The sequence below is a fragment of the Sus scrofa genome, chromosome 1 (assembly GCF_000003025.6).
Source record: "Sus scrofa isolate TJ Tabasco breed Duroc chromosome 1, Sscrofa11.1, whole genome shotgun sequence".
In the NCBI taxonomy this organism is placed as follows: domain Eukaryota; kingdom Metazoa; phylum Chordata; class Mammalia; order Artiodactyla; family Suidae; genus Sus; species Sus scrofa.
Window position 1 is genome coordinate 126,878,684 of NC_010443.5, and position 20,701 is coordinate 126,899,384.

Sequence of the window (20,701 nt, forward strand, 5' to 3'; positions counted from 1 at the left end):
GGCCTAGGTGCTATGGTCTGAGTCTTGCGGCATTCCCCTTTAAAGGGTCCCTCTTTTCCACAGAGGAAACAGGCTCTGGGCATAGGTCTCTGCCCTAGTCCTTTCACCTTGAAACTCCCAGGTTGACTCCCTGTAGTGCCATAACTAGAGCCTCAGCCTTTTCTGTCTCTCCTCTTGTTCTCCTTTCATTCTTCCTGGCCCCGATTATAACATACTTGAGTTCCTACTCTGAGGAGGTGCTCCAGGTCCTGACCAGGGCCAAAAGCCAATTTTTGGAGCTTTCTCCATTTATCTGGCACCAATTGAGCTATGAATTTATCCTTAAGAATTATTCAGCCCTCCATTGTTTCTGGGTTCCTTGGTGTATGTTTTCTCAATGCCTTTCTGAGTCTTTCTAAGAAAGCTGATGGACTCTCTTGTTCTCCTAGTAAACCTCTGATAGTTTTTAATAGGCTTTACTCATGAGGCTTTTAATCCCTCAACTATACAAGTAATAAAATGATTTCTATGCCAATTATGGTTATCTCCCTCATCAACAGACCAATTGGGATCGCTCATAGGAACTGCCTGACACCCTGTGGGGAATCTTGTTCATTCATCTTCTAATCCGCCTCTGGCATTTATAGCATCATTCCATTCATCTTCCCCAGCTTTGAGCAGTTTTGAAGACTTTATGTATTTTTTCCACCTATACTCAATGTCTGTTTTCATAATAACATGACATCCTTCCAGGCTAACTCAAAGAACTGCATGAGACCCTGAAAGACCTCAATATATCTGGGTCATCAGCAAATTTTCCCAAATCTGTTTTTATTTGCCTTAAGTCCGGAAGTGAAATAGGTGTATGGGCCTGTATTTGGTCCCCATTCTCTGTTTGCTACTTCTTGTAAAGGGAGTAGAGAGATATATAACTTTGGCGCTGGAGGGGGGAGAGGAGGAGCCTTGAGCAGTATTGGAGAAGGCTCATTAACTTCTGGCTAATTGAAGAATAGTATTATAAGCTAGAGAGCTTTCAGACAGCCATCACTCTCCATCTGACAGATTATATAGTGGCCAGGCTTTTGTTCAAAAAAAATTAAATGTCAAACTTTTTCCAGTTCTTCAAGGCACATGTCAAAGGAGGATGTGTCTCCCATCCAAAAAAGAGAAAAGATCAGCATCCAGTGCCTATTGTCCCTTCTTGGTTATGTGAGGGCATCCCCTCTCTTATATGGATCAGCTAGACATTAGTGGTCAAATGTCCCATCCAACCTCAGGCTGACTGGAATTAACCACTCTTTACCAGTGTAGTCTGTTTTCCCATCATCCCTGCCTATTGCCTGTCTCTGGACAGAAGTAAAGAAAACCCAGGCATACAGGCCCTGCCCTGAGTTTTCGAATCCTAAGATGCTCACTATGACATGCCCTCTATTAATATTAGGAAAGTTTCTAAGCCACAGTTAACAGGTAAATTGGATGAACAGCAGAAAGCCAAACTGACTATGCTGAGGCTCTGAGGCTAAACACTTGGCCTAAATTGGATGAATACTAGCTATGAACTCCTTTTCCCCACAGGCCTGGTGGCAACTCAGGATGGTCTTAGCATCTAGAAGTCTATTTCCTTTGCCCCCACAGGGGCAATAGCAAAGGACGTGATGAAAGATCAGGTTAGTTTTATACCATAATCTTCAGAAAATCCCTTTTTGAAATCTTTGATCACACAGTCTACAACCATGGATTTAGACTTGGGCGAACCCCTGGTGTCTTTCTGTGGATCTTGTCTATGGCCTGATATTATGAGACCTTCTCTGACCTAGTGAGCAGTATCCCCAGTAGCTTTGCCTCCGCCACTCTTGAAAGCAAGACAGCTCCCACTCAGCTCGCTCTATGACCAGGGATAACACCTGCTTTGTTGCAATATCTCTGATCCATCTGGGCCCCCAGTCTCGGGAAGGCACTCTCAGACAACTTCTAATGTTTTGGGCAAAGGACAGGGGACCTGGTACTCAATCCTCCCTATACCCTGAACTGAGACGGGGATGACAGTCTTGTCTCCATTACTCAGATCCTGGGCCTAAGTGAACTGACAAAATGGGCAGTCCCATGGCTGGTTTGGAATCTGGGCCAGGAGTTCCTGGAGGCCCAGGGGCAAGGTCAAGTTAGATTATCTCCTCAGAGGAAGTTATGTCTCACAAGACGGGAGCACAGGGTCTCTGGCTCATGGGTTTCTGGGTTAGGTCCCACCCCATGTGGCTGCCCTGTGCAAGTGACACAGACAAAACAAGGGAGCATGCCCCCTTCTCAGAATGTCTGCCTGACCGCCCCCCTCTCAGGAGTTTAGGTGCCTCTTAGCAATTTGCTTGTTCATATAAGCCCTGAACTTGGATTGGACTCACAGGGAGGGAAGAGAACCCCCAGAGTCTGCTTCAGCCATAAGCCGTATGAGGACCCACTCGGACTGCAGGTTAGGACCCACTTGGACTCCGGACTCCGTAACTGCTAAGACCATGGAGTCACAAATTCGAACCTGAAGTGCAAGCGAATCAGGCCGCTCATTCACTCTCACATGCACTCAGAGGTTATCACAATGCCTCCCACTCCCTGGGAGTTCCTAACTAGTAGCTTGATCAAGCACAACTTTCGATTGGCTATGCCCGACAGTTGCTCCACCCAAGCAAGAGGTTCCTCTGCTTTGGCTCTGGAGCACTAGGACTACTACTCTGGTCAGGCACAGTTTCTGGAGGGGGAGAGTCTCCCTAAGAGGGTGATCAGTCCCCTCTTCTGCCCACTGGGGCAGGACCTGACTGGGGTTTGCCCCGGGGCCTTACCTTGTCCGGATGCCTTTCTGGTGAGTTGGTCTGTCTCTCCACTGAGTCCAGTCGGGGTTTGGTCACCTGGGAGTCAGGAATGCCACTCACAAAGGAGGACCCAGAATACCATCAGGTGATGTGCCGCCTCATTGGGTTTGAGGCTCCCGGGCGGCCTTGCCTCTATTCCAGTGGCTCAAGGGGTCAGAACGGTTGGAATCTCTCTGGGGCCTCCAGAAATGTTGCAGTGGCTGTCAGCAGCCCAAGGCCGGAGTGTACCAGCTCCAGCAGCTCTGTGGCTGCAGTGGATCAGCTCTTTTACCTGGCGAGAAACTAAGTGAGCACTTGGAGAGTTGGAGAACTCAGGTTTATTACGCCAGCGGGCTCAGAGGAGATCACTCTCCAGAGTCTGAGCCCCAAAGAGGGGTTTCACAAGGCTTTTATGGGCTAGTTCTTCCAGGTCCATGCTTGGCGGACTGGAGTGAGAACTGGCAAAGTAATAGATGTGGGGGTAAGTTTTACAGAAGCAGATGTGTGGGGGAGGGGTGATTAGAGGTAGTTGGCTGGGTTGGGGCAGTTTGGCCAGATTTTGCTTAGTTATCATGGCTGGGGTGTCTCCTTTCGACCTTTTTGTCAGGACATTTTCCCCTACAGGAGAACTCAGATTTATTACGCCAGCGGGCTCAGAGGAAATCACTCTCCAGCATCCGAACACCGAAGAAGGGTTTCACAAGGCTTTTATGGGCTACCTCTTCTGGGTCCATGCTTGGCTGGTTGGACTGGAGTGAGGTCAGGCAAGGTAGTAGATGCAAAAACTAGTTTACAGAAGATGTGTGGAGGAGGGGTGGTTGGGGCAGTTGGCTAGACTTTGCTTAGTCATCATGGCCGGGTCTCTCCTTTCTGCCTTTTTATCAGGACATTTTCTCCTACAGTTTTAGTGTTATCCTCCAGCATTGGGATGAGCAGATGGATTTTTTTTTTCCCTAATGACTTGTAAAACTTTATCTACTATGAATGTGTATTCCAAATAATATTTTCCAGAATGTAGAAGAACCAAAACTTTATACCCTCCTGTCAGAAATGTGAACTTGCACAACTATTTTGGAAAACAATTTGACAGGTTTTCTTTTCTCTCTCTCTCTCTTTATATATATATATATATACACACACACACACATATATATATATATATATATACACACATATATATATATATATATTTATTTATTTATTTATTTATTTATTTTTGTCTTTCTAGGGCTGTACTAGGCATATGGAGGTTCCCAGGCTAGGGATGTAGCTACATCAGAGATTTAGCTACCAGCCTGCACCACAGCCACAGTAACGCAGGCTCCAAGCCGCATCTGTGACCTACATCCTCGAACCCTCATCCTCATGGATACTAGTTGGATTCATTAACTGCCAAGTCATGAAAGGAATTCCCAGTTTTAGCTTTTTTTTAATTAAGAAAAAAAGTTGATTGAAGTACAATTGATTAGTTTGACAGTTTTTTAAAAGAAAAAAATTTTAACATACTTGGTCATTCGACCCAACCACGCCATTCTAGGTATTACCCAAGAGAAAATGAAAATGTATGTCTATACAAAGATTTGTTCACAAAGTTCAAAGTAGCTTTATTGGAAATAGATAAGCAGCAAGGACCTGCTTACTACACAGCACAGGGAACTCTACTCAGTATTCTGTAATAACCTATATGGGAAAAGAAATCTGAGAAAGAATTCTCAGAAACTAAGAAAACTTTGTAAATAAACTATACTCAATTAATTTTTTTTAATTTTTAGAAAACTTAAAGAAGTTTTTTAAAAGGCAGCTTCATTGGTAATAACCAGAAACTAGAAACAATCAAAACTTCCATCAGGCAAATGGATAAACACATACTGGTAGCAATCTATTCAATGGAATACTATCAGCAATAAACAAGGAATGAACTATTGATACACACAGTAACATGGATGAAATACTCAGACTGAAAAACAGAGCAAGGCAAAAGAGAGTACATGCTGTGTGGTTCTTTTTATTTAAATCTCTAGATAATGCAGATGAATCTATGTAACAGAACCAGATGGTTGGTTTCCAGGGGATGGAAGGAGCATCAGAAGCATAAGAAAACTTTGGGGTGATGGATATGTCCATTATCTTGAGTATGATGATGGTTTCTCAGGTGTGTACGTGTAGTAGAACTTATTAAATTGTAGACTTTATGTCAATTTTACCTCAATAAGTCCCCATTGAAAAGACCAACCGAAAGCACAGATGCCTGTATCATTGTTAGGCATAAGAAAAATGAAATTCTTGAACAGAAAGAAAAAGAAGGATATTGAAGTGGGAAGAAAATAGGAATAGGTTAAATCTCAAATGAGTCAGGTCATACCTCAGGGAAGCCCAGTCAGCAGTTTTCTGAGGTGGGCTCATCAAACAGCCAGAAAATCCAGGCCCACTGGAAGGAGAAGAATGGCCTTTCTTTTATGATTTCTGGCTTAGAGATCATAAGGTTTGTTTTCTTAGAAAGGCACTTCTTGGGAGCAATGTGGACAGTAGCCTGGGTAGACACACCCAGGGGACAGACAAGAAACCCTATCTGATAAGACTTTTCAGGGAAGGACCATTTTTGTTCACCTAAGTTCAGCTCATTAACACTTACTGAGAACCTACTCTGTTGTTGATACTGTGTTAAGTGCTGAAGGCAGAACGATGAAGACACATCTCTGTTCTCAAATGGGAGTGACGAATTCAGAATCAGAATTAGCACTCAGTGTGGTAGGTACAATGAGAAAAAGCTATAAGGGACAAAGAGTACACAAAAGAAGGGTAGTGCATCTGGCCTGGAACGGAGGAGGGTGTCTGAGAAGTCTTCCTGGAGGAGGTAAGGCCACAGCTGAGGTGTCTTCTCTTCATTCAAATATTTAGAATATTAGAATAAAACAGTTCAGTCAAGCATCTGAAGTCACCTTCTAATTAAAATAATTCTTTCTTCACAAATTTATTTAGCTTGTGTGATATAGTGAATGGTATATTACCTGCTAGAAAATACAGATTTAACCTCATTGGAAAGATAGTGGATACAGCAGAGATTGACAAAACATTTTAAATAAACTATACTTCAATCAAAAATTTTAAAAAGAAAAGATAGCAGAAAGGAAGTTCCTTTAATCAATAACTAAATATAACTCTCAGGCCAAGGGTGAGGGGTGCCCGAGGCAGGGAGAGACATCCAGGTGCAAAGTGATAATGAGAGAAGGCTCTGTCTGATCCTGTTCTCCCCACACAAACAGAAGCAGGTCACTATTTCTGAAACCCAAACTAGAAGTCAGGAAACTTGAAAACAGAAGGCTGGAGAGTCCATCAGCATGTGATCTGATGGAGGATTATGCCTTATGTAAAGGATGGGGGATGAAAACCATTGAGGTGCCTTAAGTTGGGAGGTGTCAGATCTGTCAGTCATCGGCATATGGGTGGTAGGAAAATGTGAGTGGATGAGGGATACCCAGCTGCGCAGGACTTTTAGAGGGATTCTTGATCATTTTGAGAATGTGATGAAAGCTCTAGACTGTCTTTCCAGAAATTTGCACCTGCTGGAGTTCCCTGGTGGCCTAGTGGTTAAGGATTCAGTATTGTCACTGCTGGGATTCAGGTTCAATCCAACGTCCAGAAACTTTAAAAGAAAAAAGAAAAAAATGCACATGTTAAAAATCACACAGACATCTATACAATTTCAGGGGACCTGCTGATGAAGAATATTTGACAGAAGAGAAAGGGAAGATGTGTGGGGAAGAGGTGTGAGGAAGTGGTTATTTGTGTAAAGGGAAGAAGATGAGCAGAGCAGAAACGGGGCCAAAGAAAGACGACCCAAGAAGTCAAGAAGGACCAGGAGAATGAAGTGTCAGGAAGCTGTGGGAGAATAGAGAAGTAAAGAGGCTGGGGTCAAAAGCCACAGGAGACTTCTGCTGAGGTAAGGACTGAAACATGTCATTTGCACTTAGTTGAGGAATGACCAGTAATTCAGAAGAGTATTGAAAATGATTTCTGAGGAGTAATGGATACTGATAGTTCTACATATTTTTTTTCTTTTAATCCAAGAGGTTTTTAGAGGTGACTTATGGATAGAAGTTGTGGTAAGGGTCCTGTCGTGATGGTGTGTTTGCAGAATACTAACATAAGGTTGAAAAATTGTCAGTGTTCTATAAAGAGAGTTGGGAGACTTAGGGATTAAGTCCATTGTATCTGCTAGGGCCTCCAATATGATGGAGTCAGAGCCAGAGAGCAATGGTTGAAGGAAGGGTATGCCTTGAGGAAATAGGCTTAGGTTGTTAGGTGGGAGAGGGAGGGATAAGGGGCAGTTAAAATAAGAAACAAAAACAAGAAAGTAATTTTGTTTTGCCCCTCTGGGGCTGCAAAAAGAAGTAATTTTGTTTTTAAGAATGAACTTATCCTGTTATTTCTATTCTTTGCTAACAGAAGAAAGAGGGGAAAATGGAGAGGCTGAAGACACAGAGGAGAGGAGCTGGCCTGAGGTGGCTGAAGGTATAGCATCCCAGAAGAGAGGCTGGACTGGAAAGCAGGAGGGACACCCCACCAGCAGAAGGAGGTAAGGAGGCCTGTGGGTCATATGCATTTCTTCCAAGTAGAAATTTAAGTAGACCAGCCCCAGTGGTCTCTATTTTCTCAGTAACATAAGGGGTGAGGTGGACTGCTGAGAGTCAGAGATGAGACTGTGCGTAGGGGATTTGAGGCCAGTGGTGTTATGTTTTAGGCTCGCCAATGACTGATGGATGAGAGAAGAAGTTGAACAAGAACAAGAACAGAATGGCTCAGCAGGCTGGTGGTGGAGATAGTCAGTCAGGATCCTGACAGGAAGCAAACAGCACATTCAAGTGGGATAATTGAGGAGAGTTTGGGGAAGAGACTACCTACCAAGCTGTGAGCAGGGTTAAGGGAAATGCATTAAGAATGTGAAGCACCCCCAGTTCCCGTCATGGTTCAGTGGTTAACGAATCTGACTAGGAAGCATGAGGTTGCGGGTTTGATCCCTGGCCTTGCTCAGTGGGTTAAGGATCCGGTGTTGCCATGAGCTGTGGTGTAGGCCGGTGGCTACAGCTCCAATTGGACGACTAGCCTAAGAACGTCCATATGCTGCAAGAGCTGCCCAAGAAATGGCAAAAAGACAAAAAAAGAAAAAAAAGAATGTGAAGCACCCAAGGACTAGCGAGAGTGAGGAAACTTTACCACACCTAGGTCTCAAGAGGCAAGAGGAGGAACAGATTCCAGACCTCAGAGAAAAAGGATATCCCTTAGAGGAGAGGACTGTCACTGGAGCCCATAGGATGCAGGTGTTGAAGTTACCTGCCAGCCAGGCAGCCTTCTGTCTCCAGGTTCTGGTAACGGCTCTATCCTCTGGCTCTTGCCCCAAAGTGCTAACAACCAACTATAACTACTAGTCCCAGGGGACCATACTCTTCCTTATGATCATACCGTATTCTTTATATACACTTATAAATATCCTTTTATTAAAATTCTATCTTTAAAAAATTTACTTTGATTAAAAGTACTCAACTTGAGGAGTTCCCATCGTGGCGCAGTGGTTAACAAATCCGACTAGGAACCATGAGGTTGCGGGTTCGGTCCCTGCCCTTGCTCAGTGGGTTAACGATCCGGCGTTGCCGTGAGCTGTGGTGTAGGTTGCAGACGAGGATCGATCCCGCGTTGCTGTGGCTCTGGCGTAGGCCGGGGGCTACAGCTCCAATTCGACCCCTAGCCTGGGAACCTCCATATGCCGCGGGAGCGGCCGAAAGAAATAGCAAAAAGACAGAAAAAAAAAAAAAGTACTCAACTTGAGTGTACTTTCTATTTCCTGTGGAAACCCTGACTATGTATGGTGTTTTGAAAAGACTTATAAACTCTGGAAAGAAGAAAAAGAAGGTGATATATATAAATAGTGTTAGAAAAATATGTAAATAGTGTTAGAAATAGAAAGGAGGACAAAGTACAGATATAGCCTGGATTTTAAAAATACTCTTCTACTATGAACGACTTTATACCAATAAATCTGAAAACTTATAAGAAGTGGAATGTTACTAGAAGACAAGACTAGAGGACAAGACAGTCTCAAGAAAAAAACTGACAACCAGAATAGATCTACAACCATTAAAGACCCTGAAATAGTGGATTAAAAATCTACCCATAAATGTGGAACAGCCCTTAGGTGTTTTATTCAGCAAATGTAAACATTTCTAACATATCTTTTTTTTTTTTCTTTTGCTTTTTAGGGCTACACCTGCAGCATATGGATGTTCCCAGACTAGGGATCTAATCGAAGCTACAGCTGCCGGCCACAGCCACAGCCATGACAGATCCAAGCACCATCTGCGACCTACACATCATCTTGAGGCAATGCCAGATCCTTAACCCACTGAACAAGGCCAGGGATTTAACCCTCGTCCTCATGGATACTAGTCAGGTTCTTTTCTGCTGAGCAAAAATGGGAACTTCCTAAGATATATTTTATCTGATCCAAAAATCCTATTAAGCTTTCTGTACTTCTTATTCCGTTCTGGGAAGTTCTATAGGCCGTGGGTGCCACTGTCTCATTCACTGCTGTACCCCAAGGTTAGCCCAGCCTTGGCTTAAACTTGGCATAAACCTAGGAAACATAAAGGATCAATAGACATGTAAGAATTCAAGCAAGGGTAGGGGACTTTTACAAAAGCCTCTACACATCTCAAGTGACACTTCAAACAGCCAAGAGAGGGCTGTGATCTGGCAGACTGGGCCTTAGTCCACCTGCTGTGCTACTAGTTGGTACAGAAAGTTCCTTGAGAATGAAACTCTGCCTGCAGCAATAGAATCTCCTAACACCTGGTCTCTATAACAGTCTGATAAGTCACTGCTGGAACAATGAAAGTCACAATTTGGCCCTTTCAATAATAATACCAGGGTAAATTATTAGGAAGTTTTGAGAAAAAAATAGCTGAACAACATTACCAAAAAGGCCTGAACCCAACTCAGCTACCTGAAAAGAGTTTCAGGAACTCGCAGGTACTTAAAAATTTTCCCTCAACCATATTGTTATGACCTATAGCAAAACTTTTGAAAAGAATATTTTTCTTGGAGTTCCCATCGTGGCTCAGTGGTTAGCAAATCTGACTAGGAACCATGAGGTTGTGGGTTCCATCCCTGGCCTTGCTCAGTAGGTTAAGGATCCGGCGCTGCCGTGAGCTGTGATGTATGTTGTAGATGCGGCTTGGATCTGGCATTGCTGTGGCTCTGGCATAGGCTGGTGGCTACAGCTCTGATTCAGCCCCTAGCCTGGGAACCTCCATATGCCACAGGAGTGGCCCAAAAAATGGCAAAAAGACAAAAAAAAAAAAAAAAGGAATATTTTTCTTTAGAGGCACCAAGAATCATGGATCCATAACCCTGAGGATAGGACCCTAACATGGGGATTTCCCATTGTGGCTCAGCAGTAACAAACCTGACTAGTATCCATGAGGATGCAGGTTCGATCCCTGGCTCCGCTCAGTGGGCTAAGGATCCAGTGTGGCCATGAGCTGTGGTGTAGGTCTGAGACACAGCTCAAATCCCATGTTGCTATGACTGTGGTATAGATTACCAGCTGCAGTTCTGATTAGACTCCTAGCCTGGGAACTTCCATATGCCTTGGGTGCAGCCCCAAATAGATGAAAAAGGAAAAAAAAGGGACCCTAATTTGGATTTCTGGTGTAGAGAATTAGCTTCATTTTCAGTTTCATCCAGAAGTTCTACAAAGCCATGTGTGAGCCAAGACATGGAAACAACCTAAATGTCCATCAACAGAGGAGTAGATCAAGAAGATGGTACATATACACAATGGAATATTACTCAGCCATTAAAAGGAATGAAATACTGGCATTTTTAGCAACATGGATGGACCTAGAAATTATCATGCAAAGTGAGGTCAGCCCATACAATGAAACACCAACATCAAATGCTTTCACTGACATGTGGAATCTGAAAAAAGGACAGACTGAACTTCTTTGCAGAACAGATACTGATTCATAGGCTTGGAAAAACTTATGGTCTCCAAAGGAGACAGTTTGGGGGTTGGGGGTATGTGCTGGGGTTGTGGGATGGAAATCCTATAAAACTGGATTGTGATGATCATTGTACAACTACAAATGTAATAAATTCATTGAGTAAAAGAAAAAAAAGAATTGAATTTACCTAATATATATATATATATATATATATAATATATATATATATATATATATAATTAAAATTAAAAAAAAAAAAAGCCATGTGTGGTTCAGGTGAACACAGGATTGGGGCACCAAACCCAGGATCACTGAAGGCCTTGATCAGGCTCACAAGGGTCTCAGGTTTTGCTACAATTGGTCCTGATGTGCTTGTTTTGTTGTTGTTTCCCTTTCATTATACTCCTGAACTTCTGAACCAGTTTTCCACTGCAGCAGCCAGAAAGGTATGGGTTTATCTGTATAACTCAAGCCAGAGTGTTTTTATCTTCTGTATTCACAGGGGTCCCTCGTCAGTGGGAGTGGATAGCAGGCTTAAACTCACAGGACACAGTGGAGGGCAAGCTAACTAGGTGGACCGCAGAGACCCACAGGTGTCCTGCCTTTAAGCACTGAGACCTTGGCTGCTAGGTAATCGCCTCAAGATCCACCCAGGGATTTCCCATCTAACTTAATGGGACAAAATTTAGGAATAAAGAGAACAGACCCTCACATAATTCCTATTAAGAGTGTGGAAAACAGGGACCCTCTTTTAAGACATCTGTCCCCAAATATCGATCTCAATAAGCTGAACTCACAACCCTGGAAGGTTAAAAATGCACTTTAATCCTCTTGCCCTTTCAAGGTTTTTTTTTTAATCCTAAGATTCTGTTCTGACATTTCTACCAAGATGTTGGGGATGCTGGCCCTTTAACAGGAGCAGGGGAGGGGCTGGGAATTTTAAAGGCAGGGGCGGCAAGCCTGCTTCAGCCCAGGCTGCCAGGGGGTAAACTGGGCAGGAGGGACAGTCACAGTCCTGGGGTGGGTGTTTGCAACCAGGCAGCTGTGAGCCCCCTCACTGTGCACAGATTCAGGCTGGAGGTGACTGTGGAAGTGCTTCTTCTCCACTCCCATCCTGGTTACTCATTTCTGCTGTCCTTTGCAGGACAGCTTCTTAGAGATGAGCTAATGAGGTCAGAGGGTGGGGGTTTGGGGCACTCTGAGAGCCAGGGATCCTGCCCCTTTAGATCAGAGCCAAAACTCCTCTGACATCCTTACTGGAGAGAGACATTGGCGGTTTGGGTGAGAACAGGGTCTCTGGGTCTCTTTCTGTCCCAGGTTGACCTTCCAGAGGCTAGCAGTGCTCTCTCACCAGAGGAAACAGCCATGGAGCACGTCCTCCAGCCTGCAAGGATGAAATACCTTCAAGGTAGTATCACCAAGTGGCTGTGTTATCTGATTCAAAGCCCAGGAATGAGGAGGTTTGCCGGTCTGGTTCTCGGGATAGACATGGCTTTGGGATCCAGATTGCAAGTTTTTTTCGTTATTAGCTACATGATGCTGAGTGAAGTGACTGAGATCACTTTTATGGGCCTTGTTTTCCTCACCTTCAGAGAGAAAGAATTAATACCAACCTTGTATGGTTGTTGTGAGAGTTAAATGAACATATATATGTAAAACACATGGTAGTCTAGGGTTAAGTTGCCCTGAGTTGGGACAGCTGGAACTTTTTTGATTAGAGAGGCCTGAAAAGGGCTGTGAGTGGGGTGAGCAGGTGGAGCCTGTGGTGGTACCAATGAGAGAGTGGAAGAGGGGGTGCAGACAGAGAAGGGGATTGGCACCTGCCGGGTTCCCTGTGCTCTGGTTGGGGGTGGTTAGGGGCCCCCTGGGGTAGCGAGGCTGAGTTAAACTCTGAGAACTGGTGCCTATGTTTGAAGTGAGTGCTGGAAAGGGCTTGTGAACAGAAGTGCTACAAAGAAGCTTCCTCTCTAGACCAGACTCCTTGAAACTGAAGCCCAGTCTACTTCCTCCTCAGGCCCCCACATAAAGCGAGGCCCAGGCAGGGCCTATGGCCCCTTGGCTCTTGAGGTAGAATTGGTTTCTGCCTCCCATTTGGAGAAAGAGGAACCAAATGAAGACGAGAAGAAGGAGGAGAAACAGGATCCAGATCTTGCCTCAGACCTCGAGGAGGAGGAGGAAGTGGAGGAGGAGGAAGGAGAGAATGACCTTGGAGATCCAGCTGTCCTCAGCGCTGTCCATAACACCCAGGTACCATGGCAGCAGGGGACAGCTGGCTGTAGCTACCCACCCCTCTCCTCTTCCCCACCACTTTCTACCGGCTTCTGGATGAACAGTTTCTATTTCAGGCTTGAAGCCCAGAGAGAGGCTCTCCTTACCCTCCTTCTTGCTTTCTGTCTCCTGCTTAGTTTCTATTGCTGCCCTCACCTCGAATCCAGGTCCTAGCAGGCTGTGCATCACCCAGAGATGCTGGCCCTGCTCTTGGTGAGGAAAGCGAGTCATCTTTGGTTCTGGGCCCATGTGTCTTTGCAGTCCATGTCTGGTAATTATTCCCTTGGATTCCTACAGCAGGGGAAGAAACGCAAAGATTCCCAGGTAGAAATGGACTTACTCAGACCCTGCTTCAACTTAAATTTTAAGAGGCCAGCCTTGCTTCCCTTCAGTGGAAGGAGAGGGTCCTGACCCTGTTAATTGAATCTGAGGGAAAGCCAGGCTGCCTCGGTCCTGGGTATTGGAGATGCTTGGTCTTGCTGCTTCCCTCCCCCCACCAACACAGGTGAATGGAGGAGATGCCACAGGGGCTCATTGGAGCCTGGGTTTTCCTCCCTCCCATTCCAGAAAGGTCTTCTCAGCTCCCCTGGAATCAAGGCCTCTGGTGTCCTGGGGATGTCACCTGCCTCCTTGCACTTTCAGTGGCAGGTGAGTCAATCCAGTCTGCACCCTGTGTGAGAGAAAGACTGGGTGCTGAAGAGTGGTATGCAGCCTGACCCTTCTTAAGATGACATGCAGTCTGCTCTTGACCTCCCTCTGGAGATTTAGCACCCAAAGCAAGGTGTGGGTATGGAAGTAGGGAGTCTCCCATCATGCAGAGAAACTCGGTAAACAACAGAGGTGATCCTGGGACAGCAGGCCTTCCTAAGAAAAGGACAGACTAGATCCTACTTCCATCTTTGAGGATATCTCAACACATGAGCACCACAGGGCCCAGGGATTTGTGGCCGAGGAGGGCTCCAGACGAGTCCCAAAAGAGACACATGAGTTTTGCCCCAGTGGCTGAAGACAAGGTCTGAGATAAGACCTGGTGGAAAGGGAGGGGAGTTGACCCACACACAGTAGGAAAACACAGGCCCCCACTTGGTTAGGGACTGAGGAGATGCTCCCTGGGATGTGACACACCTTTTGGAAGTGAGAGCAAGATCCAGGTCTGGTGCCCTCACCAGGGGCCTCAGGACAGCAAAACGTTAGGTGAGGTTCTTGAAGGAAAAGGCAGGTGAGGGTAGAGGGGCAGAAAGGCAGTCAGCACAAAAGCAGACTTCTCTTGGCAGAGATGCCCTTCTCCCAGACCCTAAATTCCTCTCCCAGACTCCGGACTACCTGGTGCCACTTCCCTTCCAGCCTGCCTTTCCCAGTGCCAGCTCTCCCACCAAGTACTTTGGACCTCCACTGCCCTCGCCAGACCCACCTCTCCTCGGCAGCCCATCGACCTCGTGGCCCCTTAGGCTCAGGTACTGGCCCCCAAAGTCCAGAATGAGCTGAGCTCTTCTCCAGAAGTCTCGGGAGGTAGTGGCAGAGGAGACGTGACTACCACTCTTCCAGCCGCCACCAGAAATACTCACTGAGATAGGTGTGAGGTAAAGTCCAATCCCTTCACCTCACAGAGGACATGGAAGCCCAGGGACTAATCTGAGGTCAGCTGGCATGGCAGAACTTAGACTAGGACTCAGAAGTCCTGATCTCCAGGCCAAATGGTTTTCTGTGTGTCAGGATTTCTTGCAGTCAAGTTTCAGGGAAACATGTGCTAGAGAGGGGAAGGCCCTGCTGAGCTAGGACAGTGATGCTTCACGAGGCTGGTGTTGGACAGGCCCATGAGCAGGTAGGGTCCCACAGATGTCCAGCAAGGTTCCCAGAGGCTAAAGAGATGAAGGTGGGGTAGGTGGGAGGCTGAGCGCACCCTCCCACACAGCCCATGTTTCTCTCTAAGTTTTCCCAGTCATCTGACCCAGCTCCACCCTCAGCACCAGCGGATCTTGAAGCAGCAGCAATCTAGTCAACCACCAAGGTAAAGCTTAGAGGAGAATTAGGGTTTGGGGGAGCCCCCTGCATGCTGAGTTCCCTTGTTCCTTCTTCTGGGATGCCTTCCCCATAGCCCTGCCAGCAAAGCCTCCCATACAGTGGCCCACCTCTGCACTCCCTCCCATCCTTCTTGACATCCTGCTCCCTGCTCACCACTTCTTGGAGAGTTTGCTGTTGGAGGGGTTTAAATTCTAACAGGACACTTGGCCTGGCTTGAAGTTCCCCAGCCAAGGAGCCTTGGTCTCAGCAGCCAGACCCTTATGCTAACCTCATGAGCCAAAAAGAGAAGGACTGGGTGGTAAAAGTGCAGATGGTTCAGCTGCAGAGTGAGAACCCCCGCCTGGATGACTATTACTACCAGGTGAGCCCAGGGGCCCTGCACAACCTCTGATCTTGGGATCAAGTGGGCCTGACTTCATGCGTCCTCAGAGATTCTCCCTTCAGCTCACCAGGGCCATGTGCCTTCAGGTGGGAGAGATGATTGCTAACAGATGGGGGCTGTATTTCTACAGCTGATTTCCAAACTCCTTCCTCTTCTACTCCTACATTTCAGCCAAATGGGATTATTTATGATTCCCCAAACACACTCTGAGGTTTTTGTCTCCATCCTTTGCCAGGCATTTCCCCTCTTCAGTCTTCAAATGAGGACTTTCTCATGTGGGTACACTTTGGTTTGTCTTGGAAATGACTTGTTTTAAATATCCATCTACTTTTACTTTTTAAGATCTAAAACACAAAAGAAGTAATAAGCGGTGGGGTTCAAATTTCTTGAACACATGCTGGCAGGCTTTGGGACTCCTTTCTGCCTGCTTCCTATCTGCCCTTTGTCCATGAGTTTATGAATTGCCTACATTCAACTCCAGAGGCCCCTGTCAAGGTTCCCACCTTTTAGCTCCTTCTTCTGGATAGTAGTTTCTTCCTTTGTTTGCACCAGGCTTCCAAACTCTTCTCCTTCTGGGAGTTCCCTGGCGGTCTATTGGTAAGATTCTGCACATTCACCACTGCAGCCTGGCAATCCCTGCTCTGGGAGCTGAGATCCCACATCAAGGTGTTGCAAGGTGCAGCCCGAAGAAAAAAAAAGAAAAAAGAAAAAAGGAAAAAAAAAAAAAAACCAAAAACTTAACAGGTGTAGAACTGTCCTAGATGCCAATTGACAGGAATACTTTCTTTGTGCTTCAAGCTGCTAATGGTCTTTGTGCTACCAGATAAGTCTGATTTCAGAGAGCACAGGTAGGCTCAGCAAACTAAAACAGGGAGGGAGAGGGTAGGGGTGTCTCATGTGTAACATGGTATAATGAATGCAGGAAGGTTGCAGACACTGGGACACGTTGGCATCCTGGCTCCCTGCTTTGCTCTCTGCCTTTGCATCAGATCTGATACTACCTCTTCAAGTCCTTAGGATGGGGATGCCAAGATACATGCCATGAGGCCCAGGGTGCCTAAGATGCTTTAGCATGGCTGCTAGAAGGGGCCTAAGGTGCCAGGAGCATTTCTGGAATGAACGCTCTTGGCAAAGGTGTGTTAGGAGGATGCACTGGAGAACCTTACTCCAAGTTCCACAGATGAGTGTGGACACATCTCTTCCATGGACTCTCAGGAATATTATCAGAAACTAGAGAAGAAGCAGGCAGAGGAAGAGCGGTTTGGGCGGAAGACCAAGGTTGAGTCCCTCAAGCTGGTCACACCTTATATTCAGAAGGCTGAAACCTATGAGTCAGGTAGGACTGGGGCTGAGCTGCCGGGTTGGACAGGCCATCTGGGTGGCCAGAGGTGGAAAGAAGAGGCCATGTGACTGCCTGGCTTCTTTTGTGTAGTGGTTCGAATCAAGGGTTCCCTGGGTCAGGTAGCTGTTTCGACGTGTTTCAGCCCTCGCCGAGCTATTGATGCTGTGCCCCACGGAACTCAAGAGCAGGTAGGAGTGTTTTCTTCCTGCAGCCTTTTCTCTCTCCCGTTTTGGAGCGAGGCCTAGAGCATTTAGGTTTGAGTTCAGACTGTGACCTAAGGTGAGGAAGAAGAGGTGTCAGACTGAGTAGTCTAGCCTTTCCAGCTCATTTTCTAGCTGGTGTAGGCTTGGGGGGCTGCTGCAGAGGTGTGGCTTACAGCCAGGGACTTTCTCTAGGAGACAGGAGCCGCAGGAAGTCAGAGGCTTCAGGTGTTGTACCGGATTGAGAAGGTAAGAGGTCAGCCTTAGTGCTGAGTTCCTTACCTCCCTTGAGAATAGCATATACTCACCTTGACCCCTTCTACCTCTCTCCCCATGCTCAAATTCCCAGATGTTCCTTCAGTTACTAGAGATAGAAGAGGGCCAGAAGGATGTGACTTCACAGCCCTGTGACCCTGAGCAGCAGAGCAACCAGGCTGAGAAGCTCTTCCAGGCCTTAAAGACCCATGAGCAGAATGATCTGGAGTAAGTGTGAGAGGGTCACACCTGGGCCCAGGAAGGAAAGGCTAAGGAGTTCCCTGGTGGCCTATGGCTTAAAAGTTAGGCATTGTCACTGCTATAACTCAGGTTTGCTCCCTGGCCCGGGAACTTCCTTCTGTCTTGGGGGCGCCAAAAAGACAATAGTTTCTGCCTCTCCTTCTGGCATGTAGAACTTTGCTCTGTAGAGTCTTGCAATGCTCCCCTCTGTCATCTGTAGGGAAGCAGCAGATGGCTTCCTCCAGGTGCTCTCCATCAGGAAAGGCAAAGCCCTAGTGGCCCGGCTGCTCCCCTTCCTGCCCCAAGATCGAGCTGTCAGCCTTCTTCTGACCATCACCCGCCATCTGCCTTTCCTGGTCAGGAGGGATGTGGCTGATCAGGTACTGTGGCATTGAGTGGAGGAAAGGAGGGTTTTGTGGACGGGTTAGGGGTGTTTCTTCCTCCAGGCTGTTTCTTCTCTTACTCCTCTCTGCAACCCTAAAGAAGCCAGAAAGAATACTTGGTAGGGGAGGGAATTACAGAACAAACCATCGCAGGAACAGCTGATCACCTTCAGGCACAATGAGCCAAGGAGAACCCATTGCTATACAGTTGCATAGGTATGAGTGAGCTCTAGATGATTGAGAAGATCAAGCTCCGTGTTAAGTGCTGAGCCCCACAGTACTTAGCTTAGGGGAAGGCATCCTAGAACGAGTGGGAACTGAAGGACCGGTGTTAGGGATGGAGACACCGGAGTGTGGTGTCTGGTAAGTAACCTAATGAGGAAGGGGTTAGAGGAAGGTCAGCAAGGAAAGAGGCTGGAGGTGAAGTTATCATGAGTCTGAGAGAGGTAATTTCTGACCTTCTTGCAGGCCTTGCAACTGTTATTCAACCCTCTGAGCAAATGTATCAGTCACTTGACATTCCAAGAACTCCTCCAAGGACTTCAGGGCCTCATGGAGCTACCACCTGGCTGCTCAGAGCGGCCGGTCACTGTGGTGCTTCAGAATCAGGTAACACATCTGGGAGGCCCCTGTCTTTCAACAGGTGCTCTCTGGAGTGGGGCCCATGCTCTGCTTTTTCAACACCTCTGTGATGCCGTGCTGCTGTCGTATCTAGAGTAGATGTCAACAAACCTTTTTGATAGTAAATCCTTTTTACTGAGAAATATTCTGAACCATACCACCTCCGTGTGTGTTTATAAATCACCTACATGGGAAGTTACTGTCGTGGCGCAGTGGTTAACGAATCTGACTAGGAACCATGAGGTTCCCTGGCCTTGCTCAGTGGGTTGGGGATCCGGCATTTCCGTGAGCTGTGGTGTAGGTTGCAGACACGGCTCAGATCCCACGTTGCTGTGGCTCTGGCGTAGGCTGGTGGCTACGGCTCCGATTTGACCCCTAGCCTGGGAATCTCCAAATGCCGCAGAAGCGGCCCTAGAAAAGGCAAAAGGGCAATAAAATAAAATAAAATGAAAAATTAAAAAAAAATCACCTACAAGGAACACTATGCTTATATTAGGTACATAATAAAATCAAGATGGGGCTCCAATGTGTATGTTTCATATCTTGTAAAACCCCATTGGGTTGTCTTGTGAACCCTTTTGGAAGACTTTGCCTAAAGCAACGCCTCTTAAAATGGGTCCACAGCCTACTGCATCCACCTCCTGGGTCTGTCACTGATCTACAGTCTCTGACCCTGGGGGTTGGAGATCACAAGTGCATTTAATCAACTCCCTGCCTGGAGAACCCTTTTGGTACAATCACAGCAGTGATTTCCTTGGAAAGAGCTCAAATTTCTCAGGCAGCCAGTGAGAACTTGATGGGTTATATAGGTGTCGGATTCCATGTGTCCCTGTGAATCTGCCCTTTTCATTGGGAAACAGTAGAGCTAGGGAAGCTCTGAAAGCCTCAGGTGGACCCTTTTTACCCTGGACACTTTAACACTTGCAGTTTGGAATATCTTTGCTCTACACTCTGCTGAGTCATGGGGAGCAGCTGGTATCCCTGGATTCTTCCTTAGAGGAACCCAACAGTGGCCGTACAGCTTGGTAAGATCATAAAGGTCTGGAAAACACCCTCAGTACCCCTGGGATGTGTAGGCTGAGCCAGGTGAGTTGTCTCCTGAGGTCTGCATTCAGGCATAGGGGAGGAGGTTGGACAGAGAAGGGAAGACTAGCAGAGCTGTAGCTGTTCTGCTTGTTTTCCTTTTTCTATAGTGCCCTAGACTGCTATTCCTCAGCAGACACAGTGTAAGGTAGTAATCAGAGAACAAGCTTTAAGAGCCAGACAGCCCAATGTTTGTATTCTGCCTCTGTCACTTACCAGCAACATAACATTGGGTACCTTACTTCACTTTTCTTAGTCTGTTTCCTCACCTACAAACTAGGGATCTAAGGAGATCTAAAGAGGTGTAAAGGCTAAACGAGATGAAAGATGGGTAAAGCACTAAGCACTGCCTGGCACATACCAAACATGCAGATGTTGTCTCTTATCTGCTGCAGGTACAGGGGGTGATAGCAAGCAGTGGTAGAAGGATAGTAAGAAACGTGGGTCTTGAGCATATTTCCTGCATCAATAGAAAGATGCTGATATATTTCTTTTTGTCTGGGCTCCAGGACAGACATGGTGGTTCTCACTGCCTGGGAGATAGCCCAGATGCCCACAGCCTCTCTGGCAGAACCCCTGGCTTTCTCCAGCAACCTCCTTCCCCTGTTCTGTCACCACGTGGACAAACAGTTGGTCCAGCAGCTGGAAGCTAGGATGAAGTAAGTTACTGTGGAAACAAGGTCATAGCCCCTTGTTTAAGCCCTAAATAGGTCCTGTCGCTTCTCTACTGCTTTTAAAGCAAGAGTAGGGAGGATAACTTGCTTTCAGAATTATTTCTAGACATTGGTATTTACAGACTGATGAGTCTGCTCCAGGTTAGGTCCCTATGTCCTGCAGGCCAATCTTTGAGTTTATTCCCAAGTGCTTTGGTCATTTGTCACTCCAAGCTATTTGCGGGCAAGAATTAATTTGAGAAACTGAACTGTTCATTCAAGAAATATTTGAAGATAACTTTTCTAGATGTAAACGCACGAAGCACATGTAGGTCATTTCTCCTTATAACATCATCTGCTGGAAAGAGACAGATAGTAATCCCATCACACAATTACTTCAGAAAACTGAATTGTTGGGAGTTAACACCTCTTCTCT

At 46.4% G+C, this 20,701-nt stretch overlaps 1 protein-coding gene and 1 long non-coding RNA gene across 15 annotated transcripts in view; both read left to right on the forward strand.

The window, feature by feature from the left end:
* LOC110261210 lies at positions 5,847–11,264 on the forward strand. Its single transcript, XR_002345158.1, has 3 exons — positions 5,847–6,756; positions 7,263–7,392; positions 11,239–11,264. It is a non-coding gene; the product is annotated as an uncharacterized LOC110261210 (long non-coding RNA).
* SPG11 (SPG11, spatacsin vesicle trafficking associated) overlaps positions 11,781–20,701 on the forward strand; it is a 107,551-nt gene continuing 98,630 nt past the window's right edge. For 4 of the 14 annotated variants that reach the window (XR_002345138.1, XR_002345136.1, XM_021096462.1 and 1 more), the window contains exons 1-15: positions 11,787–11,896; positions 12,134–12,224; positions 12,831–13,063; positions 13,652–13,732; positions 14,396–14,538; positions 15,015–15,092; positions 15,326–15,467; positions 16,704–16,824; positions 16,921–17,018; positions 17,226–17,279; positions 17,380–17,513; positions 17,746–17,905; positions 18,377–18,517; positions 19,457–19,554; positions 20,122–20,271. Coding sequence is in view for 12 of the 14 variants with exons in the window: in XM_021096462.1 (XP_020952121.1) it covers positions 12,182–12,224; positions 12,831–13,063; positions 13,652–13,732; positions 14,396–14,538; positions 15,015–15,092; positions 15,326–15,467; positions 16,704–16,824; positions 16,921–17,018; positions 17,226–17,279; positions 17,380–17,513; positions 17,746–17,905; positions 18,377–18,517; positions 19,457–19,554; positions 20,122–20,271 (1,676 nt within the window). In the remaining 2 variants the exon portion in view is untranslated. Of the gene's footprint in view, positions 11,897–11,969; positions 11,989–12,133; positions 12,225–12,830; positions 13,064–13,651; positions 13,733–14,395; positions 14,539–15,014; positions 15,093–15,325; positions 15,468–16,703; positions 16,825–16,920; positions 17,019–17,225; positions 17,280–17,379; positions 17,514–17,745; positions 17,906–18,376; positions 18,518–19,456; positions 19,555–20,121; positions 20,272–20,701 lie in introns of those variants that run through there. The other 10 variants (XM_021096475.1, XM_021096483.1, XM_021096391.1 and 7 more) reach the window with 9 other exon arrangements.